The sequence below is a fragment of the Tasmannia lanceolata genome, unplaced genomic scaffold (assembly GCF_043159265.1).
Source record: "Tasmannia lanceolata isolate RefF3 unplaced genomic scaffold, GAP_Taslan_0.1 ptg000016l, whole genome shotgun sequence".
In the NCBI taxonomy this organism is placed as follows: Eukaryota; Viridiplantae; Streptophyta; class Magnoliopsida; order Canellales; family Winteraceae; genus Tasmannia; species Tasmannia lanceolata.
Window position 1 is genome coordinate 10,032,827 of NW_027518693.1, and position 14,729 is coordinate 10,047,555.

Here is a 14,729-nt window from a genome sequence, read left to right on the forward strand (position 1 = left end):
ACAAAGAAGACAAGGGTTTTTGTGTCTTTCCAAATATTTTAATGACCTACTTAACTAAAGTCTAGTTTTAGCAATCAAAATATGACGTAAATGACCTGATGTCAATAGGGGGATTGTGAAATCCAAATCACATGGTATGCGTCTCTCATCTTGAAAATTTTCCATGGGCCTATGTCAGAGATTTTAGTAGACCTGGCAAACACAACCCGTGCCCGCGGGTCGACCCGACCCACCCGCAAATTTGCGGGCACGGGTCTGAGTTTTAGTGACCCGTCAAAACTAACCCGCGGGTGACCCAACCCGCAAAAACACTGATCGGGTCGGGTCAACCCGCGGGTCACTTGGCTTTTTTAAGAGTGGTGATTTTGTTATGCTAATCTAGTTAGATGGCATTTTTTTTCTAATGCAAAGGATGGTGATTTTGTAATGCTAATCTATTTTTTAAGGGTTTGATGTCTGAATAGGTTATGGCTAGCACCATAGGTTGATCCCAACCCTCCGATTTGAATGTTAGAGGGTCGATCACTTGATCTAACCCTCTATAGATCGGAGGGTTAGGATCAACCTATTGAAATAATTTTTGGGGCAACACCTATTTTGCCTGTGGGCCATCTAATGGACGGTTTGGATCATCACACGGTGCCGGCCATACCGCTCTCATCAAAATCCAGTGATAACATTTTCCAAAATAAACAACTGTTTGGATCATCCCACCTAAATTCTAACCCGCAAAAATGTAGGTCAATTCCTGACCCGACCCGTGTGACCCGCACCCGCATCACCCACTGGTTGACGTGGCCTGACCCACCCGTTTGCCAGGTCTAGATTTGAGACCAATAATTGAGTGTAATTAAATTCCACCACCGGCACCTCTCAATTCTTGTACTAGTTGCACATCTTGGACTTTTCATTAGTTCGTACCAGATACTTACAGCATATCAACATCTGGGATCCCAAAATCTATGATACTGTAAAAGATAAGAAGTACAAAAAGAGTTTGCTTCCTTATCCTCCCCCTCAAAATTCTTTAATTTTTGGAAGCAATAGGGTGGGCCCTACATCATTCCTATTAGCAAGTGTTGACCACCATGCTCTACTAGTATGGAATCTCCATCATTCAGTGAAGCATACACTACCAAGATTAAAGATCTCACCCCTCGGTATGGAAGGCCAATATTGATTGAATCATCTTAATATGAATGCCATCCATAACAGTCAAGCAATATACAACGGTCAAGACCTCCTCGCTTGATATAATGACATAGATGTCCACCATTGATTGAAGATCTCTCCCCCTAAAATGGTCCTTGCAATGTAGAAGGTCAACTCAATATACAAACCATCCATCACCATGCCATCATATGGTCATGGAATGGCACTAAAGGTGCTTTTTTTTTTTGAAATGGTAGAATGATTTCATTAGATAAGGGAGCGGGCCGAGGAGGGCCACTCCCGAAAGTACACGAGAAACAATAAAAATAAAGACACAAAAAAACTCTCAAGGAGGGAGGAAGTCAAACCACTCCAATGTGTACTCAAGGTGTTACAAACCTGAATCGGTTCGTAACATGATTGATCTTCTTAGAGGGAAGATCAGCCTCTTGATCTACTTTGAGGGAAAGATCAATCATCCTTTGTGCAAAAAGACATAATGTCTAAAATGATTTCTTCATTGATTTCTATTACAATAGCATGTGCCTATATAAAGCACTCAAAGATAAACATAAAAAGATCTGGAAAGATCTTATTATAAGAATAGAAATAGCTAATTAGAGACTATCTTAATCTAACCTAACTACTAAATATATCAGATCTGGTAAGATCCAATCTTATTCTCTAAAATAGCATATTAATTTATTCCACAACAAGTGGGTCCCGTTTAAGCACGTAACATTCCACCCCAGCCTTGTCCTCTAGGTTGGAGATTGCAAACCAATGGGTGAAAAATCATATCTTGAGCATTTTCCGAAAGTCTTTTTCTGTCTTCCTCCTTTTCTTCTTCTCTTTGTCTTGTGGTTTGTCGTTATCAATGGTTGAAACAACTCCGTTTTCAAAACGATCTCATCACGGCCTTCTTTATATTTTTCTGGAATGATTTGGATGTTGACGCATTGATGGCTGTGGGCGAGAATTTTTTCAATGGCGTTGGATAATTTGTGAAGAACGACAATCTTCGGCTGCAAACTTTCTTTTGTGGCTTTTTTGCCTTTTCTTTTATCTGATTTTTTTCTCTCTTCCTCTTTTCTCCTCTTTTTCTATTTCGCCGTTTATTTTTTATCGTGCAAGGCTTCTCGAATGCCACGTTGATTTAGTTCAAGCCTTCTGTAAAACGCTGATGTACTTCCATCAATTCCAAAATAAGAGCTTTGATCTTCTGAAAATCTTCGCGTATCAACACCTATTAATGCATGATTGAAGACATCTTCCCTTTTCTTGTATTATTCTCCTCGATCTCATTCTTTATGTAAAGAAATTCAAAAACATGTAATGTTATATCCATATAATGAATGCACAAATGGCATCCCGGATATGAAGAAAACCCGGGCAACATTTTTCATTGTGTACTTTCATCTCTTGTTTGGTTTTAATTTCCTGGGTCCAGTTTTGGGCTTGTATCCGTTGGCCCAGTTGGGTTTTTCCAAGGCTCTATTTCTTTCATAAAATGGGCTTATGTTGTAGGGGATTCTGGGGAATGCTAAACTGAGGGGCGCCCTTGCAAAAATCAGATGAACGGCGCTCCTTTTTGTTGCTATTACTGATATATGCATTTATTGCTCTTTGACTTTTACAATTTTCGGTAATATTATAACTTATAAATGCCCTTTGGTGATAGCAAGCAAATGGGGGTGCCCTTTCATCTTATTCCTGCAATGGCGCCCTTCAATCTAGCGTTCCTCATATTGTAGAGTGCATCTCTCACGAGGGAAGAACTTAGAAGCTCTAGTATTGTTCTCAGGGTAAGCCTTTAGGGCCTCTTTGTATAATTTTGCATGAAAGCTTATGGGGAATGATATTTTTAGCACCTTTTCAACAGGTGAGAATTAGGAAGGAACAAGTAAAAGAGAGGGGAATATTATTTTCCTAGGCCTTGATCGGATTGCAGGAAAAACATTTCTTGAAGAAAAATTTTCCCTACTATATGTTTCTTTTGACATAAAATGGGTGAAAAACAAATTTTATGCCAACTTTTTCACTTAAAATGGGGCATAAAATTTGTTTTATTATTTTTTTCTGAATTGATGGTATTTTATTAGATAAGAGAAGCCAAGACCAAGATGGTCATGGGCACAAGAAGGATACAAAAAAGAAAAAACACGACTATGATAATAAAACTCAAGGTGGTAAGAAATCAAAAATCTCTAAATCCACTCTAGATATTCCCATCCGAGTTAGCTTGTCCGCCTCTCCATTTGCTGACCTCCTTACGTGAATAAAACAAACTACGTGGCCTTCCACTCGATCAAAAATCTCATCTATGAACTTTGAACATCTCCATGGGAGAGGAGATCTCTTGTCCAACCATCTAATTACATTGAGGGGAGTCACCCTCCACAATAAGTTTATCTGCTGCCAACAATCTAATACCTAAAGAACCGCTCCTACTTCCACCTCATTGGAATCCTTAAATATGATAGCACTAGCAAATGCTCACTTGGTAGCACCATTTTCATCTCTAAGGACTCGTCAATACCTTAAAGCTGATATAACAAGATGGTCATATACATAAAATTCGTTTATGCCCATTTCACGTTGAAACATAGAGTAGGGAAAGTTTTTCCAGACTTTTTTCAAACTTTTTTCACATTGAGGGAAGTGCAGAAGTAACTTTTTTCACATGTAAAAGCATGAAATTTCAGGAAAAAAATCCTTTTCCAAACTTTTCCAAAAAACCCTGCAATCCCAACAGAGCCTATGATTATATGAAAATGGTTTTGAAGTTGAATATAATTTACCAATAAATTAACAGTTAAAAAGCAAATATAAGAAACAATCCACATTTTTTTAACCGGCAAAAATCTATCTAGTGATTGGATGCTTAAGAACTTATTAGGGTGAGTTTATGAGGACACATTAGAACTCTTGAATGTAAATTGAAAAGCCCAAAGACTCGATCGTATGGATATGTAAAATACAGGATTTCGAATCCTAGCAGGGAAAGGACGGAAACGGATACCCATTTTAAAGTGAGTAATATGGACCCTGCCCCACAATTGAATGGTTTGGATTGCAAATTGCCACGTGGATGGCCAAGATGGCAAGATCATGAGTAATTGTTATGCTATTGATTTTTGTATGCACCAATCTTGCAAAAGAGGTGAGTCTATGTTCGGCATCATACCTAGACCCACAAGGTTGTACCATGATAGCCCATCAGACCAACTGTCCCATGTACCAAGCACATATGCGATGTGTGCATTGGATCACTGTCATATTTGCTCATTAAGACCAGATTTTCTCACTTGTTGGTTTCTTTTATGATTTTATAAAAATAATCATATTTCTTCATGAGCGTAGATCTTCCTAATAGCTCTCATTTTTTTAACTCAGAATTTATCTAAGAACCCAAAGCGTCCCCCTCAGTTTATTAACGAAAGAAGAGAGATATCAGACGAGGGAATGTCACCTTGCCTCTAAAACCCAATAAAGATAAATATTACTATTTAATGCTAATGTAATGGGAGATTATTATTTTCAAACCACCCCCCCACCCCCCCTCTCTCTCAACCTGATTTGATGTCAAAAAGCATTAAAGTCATTTGGGTTGAGGGGCTAAAATCATCTTCCGGTAAGGAAGCCCCAAATATCCACAACGAGAAGACCGTCTAGCCAACGAGGGGAGATCCATCCAATTGTTATAAGATCGATTACTTCTAGATAAACATGTGTCATTAGCTAAGGAATTAGCTACATTGTTACCTTCAAGAAACAAATGAGAAATGAGGGATTAAGATAAAGAAAAGCGATCCATAATGTCATTCCAAAAATAGAAGGATTATTATATCTTTGTTGTCGATATATAGCTAATGCTCTAAGGATGAAGACAAACCTACCTACTTTTGTCGTAAGCATTTTATAGCTCAAAATGTTTTGGCGGCCTGTGACTTTGACTTAAAATTCACGTATATCCTAGCCGGATGGGAGGGTTCGGCTTCCGACTCGAGAGTGTTAGAGGATGCATTAACAAGGGCTGACAAGATTCCACTTATTCGAGGTACATTGTATATGACATAGTTACATTCTAGTAAACAAGTTCCCACTTATTACTAGTTGCTGATATAGAATATTTTTTTTTGTAGGAAAGTTTTACCTCGCCGATGGCAGGTACCCTCTCTTACGACATTTCATTACCCCGCATCGTAAGACCGCATACCACCTGAGTGAGTGGAGTGGGCGGCGTCCACGGACTAGTAATGAGTTGTTCAATCATAGACACTCGTCCTGTCGAAATGTCATTGAGCGCACATTTGGCGTCTTGAAGAAGCGTTTCAATATTCTTAATGAAGAACCAATGTACAGTATCGAGAAGCAGATTGACATCTTCTTAGCATGTTGTTGCATCCATAATCAGATTCGACGTTTAATGCCTAATGATTCAATACTAGAAGATGTGGACAACTTTCTAGCTAGACAACTCTTACTACAAACTGTGGAAGATGAGGACATACCACGAGATCCTCCTGAATCAAGGGATGATGACAAAAGAGCAGGAGAGGAAATTAGAAACATGCTTACCACATAGATGTGGAATGATTTCAGTAGACATCATTGACGTTATATGACTCTTTTACTGGTTATATGACTCTTTTACTGTTTCGAGTAACTTTATTATGTTCTGATGGTTGTATGTGTGTTTATTAGTGTGATGGATTAAAATTTTGAAGGAATATAGTAGCTAGTTGTTTTGGATGATGTATGCTGTGTCTTTTGATGGTTGTATGTGTATTTATTCAAGTTGTTATACATCTCAGGTTGTTATATGGATGTATGACTCCTAACGAACATATATGTGTATATTGAATCAGAATGACAAGTGCGCCACAAACCTCACAGAAGAGGGGGAAGAATATCATTTGGAATGGCCAAATGGACAAGGTGGTCGTAGATACCCTTCTAGTTCAAATCGCAGAGGGGTACAAAATCCCAAATGGTTTTAAGGATCATGCTTATGTAGCTGCGGCCACTGCAATGAATGCATTTTTCAATCTCCAACTCAATAAGGAGCACATAAAAAACCGCATCAAGACTATGAAAGAAACATACAAGAGTGTTTGCATCATCCTAAGTAGAAACGGTTTTGGTTGGGACAATGAGACCAAAATGGTCACCTGCGAGAGAGAGGTCTACGATGACTACGTCGCTGTAAGAAACACTTCCTCTCAAGATACAATCTTCTTATAGTAATATCATATCCAATATCTTCTTATTTTTTATGCTCCTTCTCACAGGCTCATCCAAAACATAAGAAACACTTCACTACCCATCATGTTTTGTATGACGATATGTGCAAAATCTTTGGAAACGAGTTCGCGAAAGGGGCCGAGGCTAGGACGCGTGAGAATCCAAGCATAGCAAGTTCGCAGCCAGTCAGTCTTGATGACATTGGGGATGACTTTGCAGATGACCATACCCCCATGTCTCACCACCAACCATCTCCAGAAGCAGATCCTACTAATGGTGGTAGTGAGACATCTCCCTTAGGACGGGGTGGTACCAGACGACAGAGGACTCGTCAGGGTGGGGCACATTTGGATAGTATGTCGCGTATCTCAACAAGCATGGACAAGGTTGCCGATGCCCTCACAGGTGATCGTCCCCCTGCTTACCTTGCACAGCTTCGCGAAGCTGTTAGAGGGGTTGGGGGTTTTTCGCAGGATATCTTGTTGAGGACCACGAAGTACCTCACAATAAATCCATCTCATGCGCATATTTTCATCATGTACGAGGAGGATGAGAGAAGGTCGTACATCCGAAGGAAGATGGCTCGTTTCATCAGGCAACAGATGGATGATTGAGGGTGGTTATGGTAGTAGTTACTATTATATGAACTTTACAGTCTTTGTTTTATTTTGGATGGTCGTTATTTATTTTGGATGTTGGTAGCTATGGTGGTAGCTTTTAATTTGGATGTTGGTAGCTATGGTGGTAGCTTTTAATTTGGATGTTAGTAGTTATGGCGGTAGTTATTATTATCTGTATGGGATCTTTGACATTTGGATGGCGGTAGTTATTATTATCTGTATGGGATCTTTGACATTTGGATGGCGGTTTATGGCAGACGGTGCATATTTTCTATTTTGACATTTGGATGATGCTTTGATATTTTTTCATCGAAAATATGTTGTCTTTTTGTTAGGTGAGTATGGGGAAGCAGAAGTACTATGCTGTCTTTAATGGCAGGAGGCCTATGATTTACTACAGTTTGCCAGAGTGCCATGAGCAAGTTGACAAATTTAGCGGAGCATGCTACCGCTCATTTGGGACGTTGGCAGAGGTTCAGTCACAGCTAGACGCATATTTGGAGAGAGCCAGGTATCGGAGCAGCGAAAGGGTTGAGGAGGTAGAGGAGTTGCGAAATGAAAGGGCAAAGGTGGTGCCACAGAGGGTGTTACCATGGGTTTCCCTCTTTCTTGTTGGTTCCATTATATTGCTTTTAAAATCTGCTTCTTAAGTTTTTTTTAGTATTTTTTTGTATTAGTGGACTATTTGGTAGGCTTAGGGGGCATAACTTGCTTTTTCTCCTCAAATTTCGCATCAGACGCTTTTCTCTCAATGCGTAAGCATGGACTAAAACCAAACCTGCACTCATGGAATCAGATTTTATATAAATTCAATAGCTCTGGATTGATTTCTCAGGTATGGGTTGTGTATGCTGAAATGCAATGTGTTTCCCAATGTTTTTACTTACAATGTGTTAATTCATGCTTTATGCAAAGTGGGTAGGTTGAGAATGGCTTTAGATTTGCTTAGAACTGTAGAAACTGATACTGTGAGTTATAATACTGTCATTTGGGGGTTTTGTGAGGAAGGTATGGTCGAATCGGCGGTTGGGTTTCTGTCAGAAATGGTTAAAAATGGCATTTGTTTTGTTACAATTAGTTGTAATATCTTTTTTTTTGAAAAGGACAATTAGTTGTAATATGTTGATTAAGGGGTTCTGTCAAAAAGGGTTGTTACGGGACGCTGAATGGGGGATGGGGCTGTTGAATTGTGGGGGTATTAGTTGCGATCTTATCGGTTTTAATACATTGATTGATGGGTATTGTAAACATGGGAAGATGAGTGATGCTCTTGCGTTGATGGAGGTTATGAAGGACAGTCTTTCGCCTGATAAGATCGCAGATAAATTTATGATCTGCTTTTGTTGTGCAATGGTTGCCTTCTTGAATGCATATGCATAGCCTTGTAGATAAATTTCAGCACTGCTTTGGTATTTTCAACAAATTAAGGTACTTATTAACAATATTTTGTTTTGAACCTTTCTTTATATTGTGATTGCAGACGTGGGAGTATTTTGACATTTAATGTGGTGAAAATAAGTAGGGAAATTCTTTATGTGGTGTGTAAATCAGTAATAAATGTGTTTTGTTGTGATACTTTTTGAATGTTTAGCTTGGATTGTGTCGATCTGAAGCCAATGCTCATGTGGTGTTGTAAATCAGTAATAAGAAAACAGACACTAATGCAGTTACATGTTTTGCTTTTGCTAGAATGTGCTCTCGGTCAAGTTGGATTCACTTTCTGGAAATGATGCAAAATACAGTAGTGCTGTTAACATTTTCTTTTTCTTTTTTTTAATGTCAGTTGGTATTCACAATTGAATCCATATCATAATTGGTATTGCCAATTGAAGTAAGGAGTGTCTTGTTAAAATTGGTTTCTGACTCTACCGCATGGATGGTTTTGAATTTTGACATTACCAGATGAGCCTATGAGCTCGTGATGCGATTAAGATTGCGGAGCTGATGCTAGGATGGTGCAGGGAAAACCTGTACTTGAGATGTCATGAATTCAACTTCAATTGGCTTAAAGGGGGGACTCACAATCTTAAACGAGGGCCTGAGTTTGCTCAGGACATTAATTGTCTTTGATTACCAGTACACTTCAATACAATAAACAACCGCCCAAGTGATTCCAGTGAGAGATTCAAGTGATGGATATCACTGTACGGTGGTGTGTTAATCCATGCCTCAAGCTCTTGGGCAGGAACTGGGGGAGAGGCAGATTCAACTTCAGTTTGTTAACAAGTTTCAGTTTCGGTGGGAATTTACGAATTTACCTACTCAAGCTAAGAATCTCTTTAACAATTCAAGATATGCTAGTGCTGGGTGTCCACAGTCACAGATAATCCATGTGCCAAATAGCAGCTTCGAGAAGATCGAGCAATCCAAATATTTACTACTTTTTTAATTCTGGATCTTTATATTGTGGAGTTCAACAATAGTACAAAATACACATGGGATGATCCTAACCGGAGGATGGATGGTTTAAAATTCATACTTGTCTTTTCTGTGATTAGAGAAGAATTGCCTTATTTTCCCATTTCGAAGAAAAGAGAGCAAAATAAAAAACAAAGGTAAAATGATGTTACTATTCTGTTTTAACTTTTAACCTTATTAGGCATTCGAACGGATGGTTAGGATTGTCCAATAGGTACAACTTTGTTACTATGGCCCATCCAATAGTGAAACCCATCAGTTTAGTAGTGAGCTCGGATCGGACTATCTTAACCGTCCAATTAATTGCCTTAATAGACGACTGCTAGAAAAGTATGGGACCCATTATACCCACACAAATTTCATAGGATTTGTTAGGTCATCAAAATTGTCATAAAAACGTGCATTTTTTGCCTAGAGAGAATCACATTTTTGCATTTTTACCTATCTTAAATTCGTTCGTTTGCAAAACAAGATTAGAGCACAAGGGTAGAATGGATATTTCCACTTCTTTTAACATTTCTACATTTTTAACATTTTTGCATTTTTACCTATCCCATAGAAAATGATATTTCCACTTCTTTTAACATTTATGTGATGTTTCTTTTCCGTTTTCCTGGCAACTGAATGCACATTCATGTTGTTTCTTTACTGTTTCTTTTCCGTTTCCTGACAACTAAATGCGCACTCTTAGCAGTTTCTTTTCCTTTCCGTTTCCTTTCCGTTTCCTTCTGCCACGTCATTTCCGTTTCCTTTCCGTTTCCTGCACGCAACTGAACGGGCCCTCAAGGAAAAAAGATGTTGTTTTCCAGGGATTTGCTTTCCAGGGAACACAAGTGAACAGAGCCTTATAGAGTAATGCTAAGGTGGCACTACTTTTTCTCTTTGGTTTTCCTCTTTAATGAGTTACCTTCTCCCTCATCTGGATCCTATTTATTTCTCATAAGAGGAATTATATGGCACGGGCACTGGCCCTAAAAAAAACAGTGGGGCCCACATTTTTTGGGTGATCCAAACCATTCATTTGTTGGGCCTTGATGTAGATAAGGTGGACCAAGAAAACTTCTACATAGGATGTTCGTAACCCTTCGATTTGTGGAAGTTTAAAATGGACGGCACAGTATAAAAACTTCCACAGATCAGAGGGTTAGTATTATCCTATGGAGAAGATTTTCTGGGACCAACTTATCTACATCAGGGTCCAACAAATGAACGGTTTGGATCGCCCAAAAAAATGTGGGCCCACTGTTTTGGGTTGGGGGTGCATGTGCATGCCCAAGCGGGAATCAATGCACCATAAAATTTCTCATTTGAAATCAATTTGACTGTCAATCCAGACCGTTGCTTCTTTATTTTCTCACTGCCCATTTCACAACCACAATTTGAGAGCGAAATTGGAGCCAAGGAAAACACTTTGAAAACTGGATTTCGCTTTGGAAATTTGAAAACAGGCGTCACATGACAGTTGATTTTACCATTTTGAGAGTGTATTTATTGCCAGCCCCTCTGCACTGATTTATAGCCAGCTGGAATCACATGGCGTTAAATTGGCCATGTGCGCACTTGCTCCATTGGGTCACCAAATATTTCTGGCCATTATGTGGAAATTTAGGGAAGTGATAAATCCGCCCCTTGTGATTACTTGGGACACCTAGAAGCAGTGTATCAATGAGTGCAAAGGGGCTGATGTACTTCACATCGGAAGGATTCAATGGGGTTGATAGCTACATTAACTGCTGCTGGGTGTCCCAAGTGATCAGAGGGCGCGGATATATCACTTCCATTTTATTGTGTAGGGGTATTTTAGTCATTTAAATCTAGAAGCAAAGTCAGCCATGACGAATATGGGCATCTTTTTAAAGAGTTTTTATATGGTGACCAAGGGCTAGGTGACAAACCACTGCCCCTTGGATTTTGAGTGTTTTGACCAAATCAAAATCCAAGGGCAGGTGGTTTGCCACCTGGCCCTTGTGATTTTGACGGTCGGGCATCATATAGTTTCTCCTTTTGTAAATAATGCCCATCTCCAGCAGCTTAAGCTTTCGGAGTAATCGGTTGTTTTGACATATTTTGACTTTTTCCTCTAGTTAGAAGATTGGTAAGTCTTATTTTGCGGGAGTATCCTAGCTCTTTTTTTTTTAGAATAAAATAAGCAAATATTGATAATCTAGTCTAGAAAATTCAAATTTTCATAGATTCCAGCTTTTAATACGTCAAATCTAATCAAAGAAGGCCAATATACTGTTGTGAAAAATGGACCACTATGGGCAATAATCAGTATTTATTTTTTGTATCTAATCAAAGAAGGCCAATATACTGTTGTGAAAAATGGACCACTATGGGCAATAATCAGTATTTATTATTTGGGAAAATACACTTAGACCTCCTGTGGTTTCTGACACATTAAACTTAACCCCAAAAGTTTAAAAAGTTACAAGTAGACCCCCTGTGGTTTCATTGGGTTTTTTTAACTTGACGGAGCTTACGGCGTGGGGGAAAAGACCAAAATGCCCTCATCTTCCCCAACTGAAAACTAGGGTTTTCATACTTGAAAACTAAAAATTTGGGTTCGACTCAAACCCTTGTTGATTTATCAACATAAACCCTCCATTTAAGAGTTTTATTTGTCTTCATTAACTTCATTATAATGATTTGCGCAAAAACCTAATGTTTTAGGGCTTTATTTTTTGTTTTTATCAAAGTTTTTTTCTTGAAATTTCGGGTTTGATGTAGCCATGGGGTGGGATTCGATTGTCTGTGGTGGAGGTGACGACGGTGGCCAGAGATGGCGAATGCGGCGGTGGCCAAAAGTGGCGATGACGGCTGTGGCCGGAGGGGCGACGGCGGCGGTGAAATATCGTATAACCCTAATCCCTCTGCAAATGAGGGTGTTTCTGTCCTCAAAATATTAACCATGGTTAGTTTTAGTCTTTCCGTCAGGTTAAACTGACGGACAGTTGACGGAGGGGGTGTACTTGTCACATTTTGAAACCACAGGGGGTCTACTTGTAACTTTTTAAATTTTTGGGGTCAAGTTGAATGTGTCAGAAACCACAGTAACTTTTCAAATGCTTTTTGTTGTGTGGGTCTCTGTACTACCTTGCTTCTATATGAAAAAAATCCAATGTTTAGCAAAGAAATACATAATTAGTCCTTGATTAGGAACCAAAAAAAGGTTCAAAAATCCAATTACTTAGTATCTGCCAAAGCATCCAAGAGTGTAGACTTCCCACAACCAGAAGGACCCATGATGGCCAAGACCTCACCAGGCTGAGCATAGCCTGTGATACCCTCAAGAATCACACGGCTCCCAGATTTTCCGTTCATGGCCTTCACCCAAAAATTGTCCCACGTTAATGAAACACCATTCGCCGTCACTTGTACTGATCTCCCGATGTCTGATTCTACCTGTAATGATCTTAATGAAGGTGCAATAGAAATGGGTATAGAGAAACTTGTGTTAATTTAGGAGGATGAGGAGGAGGAGGAGGTGAACCTTGTTGCTTCCAAGGGTTCATGACTAGGTGATCTTGTTGGTGTTGGGTTGGGTGTCAATCTAAGAACCTTACTAGGTGAAGCCATGTAGAGAGAGAGAGAGAGACAGAGAGAGAGAGATGCTGTTGCAGGATTTACAGGCCTGCTAATAAATTATATAGGTGTACCTACTACTAATATATTATGGAGCAGCATTTGTCATAAGAGGCTACTTTTGTTCCATTCCCTCGAGGTACGCACGTGCACTATATGATTTCATGTTATTATATAGAGGAATGAATCGAATGATAGACTGGAGTAGGGCTGGCAACGGGGTGGGTCGGGGCCGGATGTTGGGGTCCCCTACCCCTTCCCCTCTGCGAGGAATTCCCCCCCTCCCCTTCCCCTCCCCTCTGCAGGGATGGTGGGGAATCCCCCTCCCCACGGGGAATATCTAATCCCCTTCCCCTCCTCGTATCCTTCGGGGACAAAATCCCATCCCCGCCCCGCCCCAACATCACCCCCTCTTTAGTCATTGATACACTAATGCTGGGTGTCCCTAATCAACTTGATGCAATTTCAATATATAAAAATGTTATAAACTAACAATCGATAGGCTAGCTGTTAATTAAATTAGCAAGAGATTGGTATAAGGAGTTTGTCTTCTCTTCTTTATATATTGATTGAAATGCTGGGCAGCAACGAACGTCCAGATTTCACTTGTTTGCAGTGTTTTTTTACTTGAAGCTTTAATAAGAGATGGCAGATCCATATTCGGTATTTGTGTGTGGACGATGGATGGATGGACCCATTAGACCGACAGTATCTGTTGTTGGATGATGGGATTTCCACACATTGCTAATTGGATTCGATCCAACTTCAATTTTAGATCAAGTGGTATCATAGCCTGCCACTTAGAGTACCCAACATCCAAACCCCATTTTGGATCATTAATTTTGGGAAATGTTATGAGCACTACTGTATTCTGATGATCGCACTCCTGACTTTATTAAAAGTAAGGTATGGCCCGCACCATAGGATGATCCAAACCGTCCATTAGATGGTGCACACCCTAAATAGGTTGCGCCCAAAAAATCATTTCCTTAGGTTGATCCTAACCCTCCGATCTGTAGAGGTACTGAATGATCCTATTCCTCTATAGATCGGAGGGTTACGATCAACCTATGGAAATAATTTTTGGGGCACAACCTATTTAGGGTGTGCCCCATCTAATGGATGGTTTGGATCATCGTATGGTGCGGGCCATACCATACTTTTAATAATAAAATGCAATTTATTTTGGCTACCGATGTTGGCACTACGATTTTTTGATAATTGCATACACTCACTCACTCAACTTGTCTTTATTATTTCAACATCTGTCAAAAGGTTATTATAGTTCCCAAAATGCTCTCAGAAGCTAATTAAAAGGAAAATACAAGCTAAGTCTATGTTTGGGGGAATCTTGTAGCCGATCCACAGAGTTTCTAGTGGTTTTCCTAAAAAAAAAACACTTAAAAATATTTTAAAAAATGGCATTGATTAACGGGGCGAGGCGGGGCGGGGAGGGGTGGGGAGGGGACAACTCCATCCCCTTCCCCTCCCCGCACCGGGGAATTTTTAAAATCCCCTTCCCCTTACCCTTCCCCTCTCAAATCGGAGAATCCCCTCCCCAAACGGGGCGGATCCTCGCTTTTTCGGGTGAAATTGCCAGCCCTAGACTGGAGGGCACCATTGCAAAAAACCACCTACAAGGGCAACGTCATTGGTCAATCTCAACAAAGTGCATTTACCGTTTCTTTTGGCTATAAGGAAATTTTT

General features: G+C 39.8%; 1 protein-coding gene across 1 annotated transcript in view; it reads right to left on the bottom strand.

The window, feature by feature from the left end:
• Window positions 1-14,729, bottom strand: part of LOC143847870 (uncharacterized) — a 35,050-nt gene that overhangs the window by 11,059 nt on the left and 9,262 nt on the right. Inside the window, exon 9 of the mRNA XM_077356667.1 lies at window positions 12,628-12,842. Within this exon, the coding sequence (XP_077212782.1) occupies window positions 12,628-12,842 (215 nt within the window). The remainder of the gene's footprint in view (window positions 1-12,627; window positions 12,843-14,729) is intronic.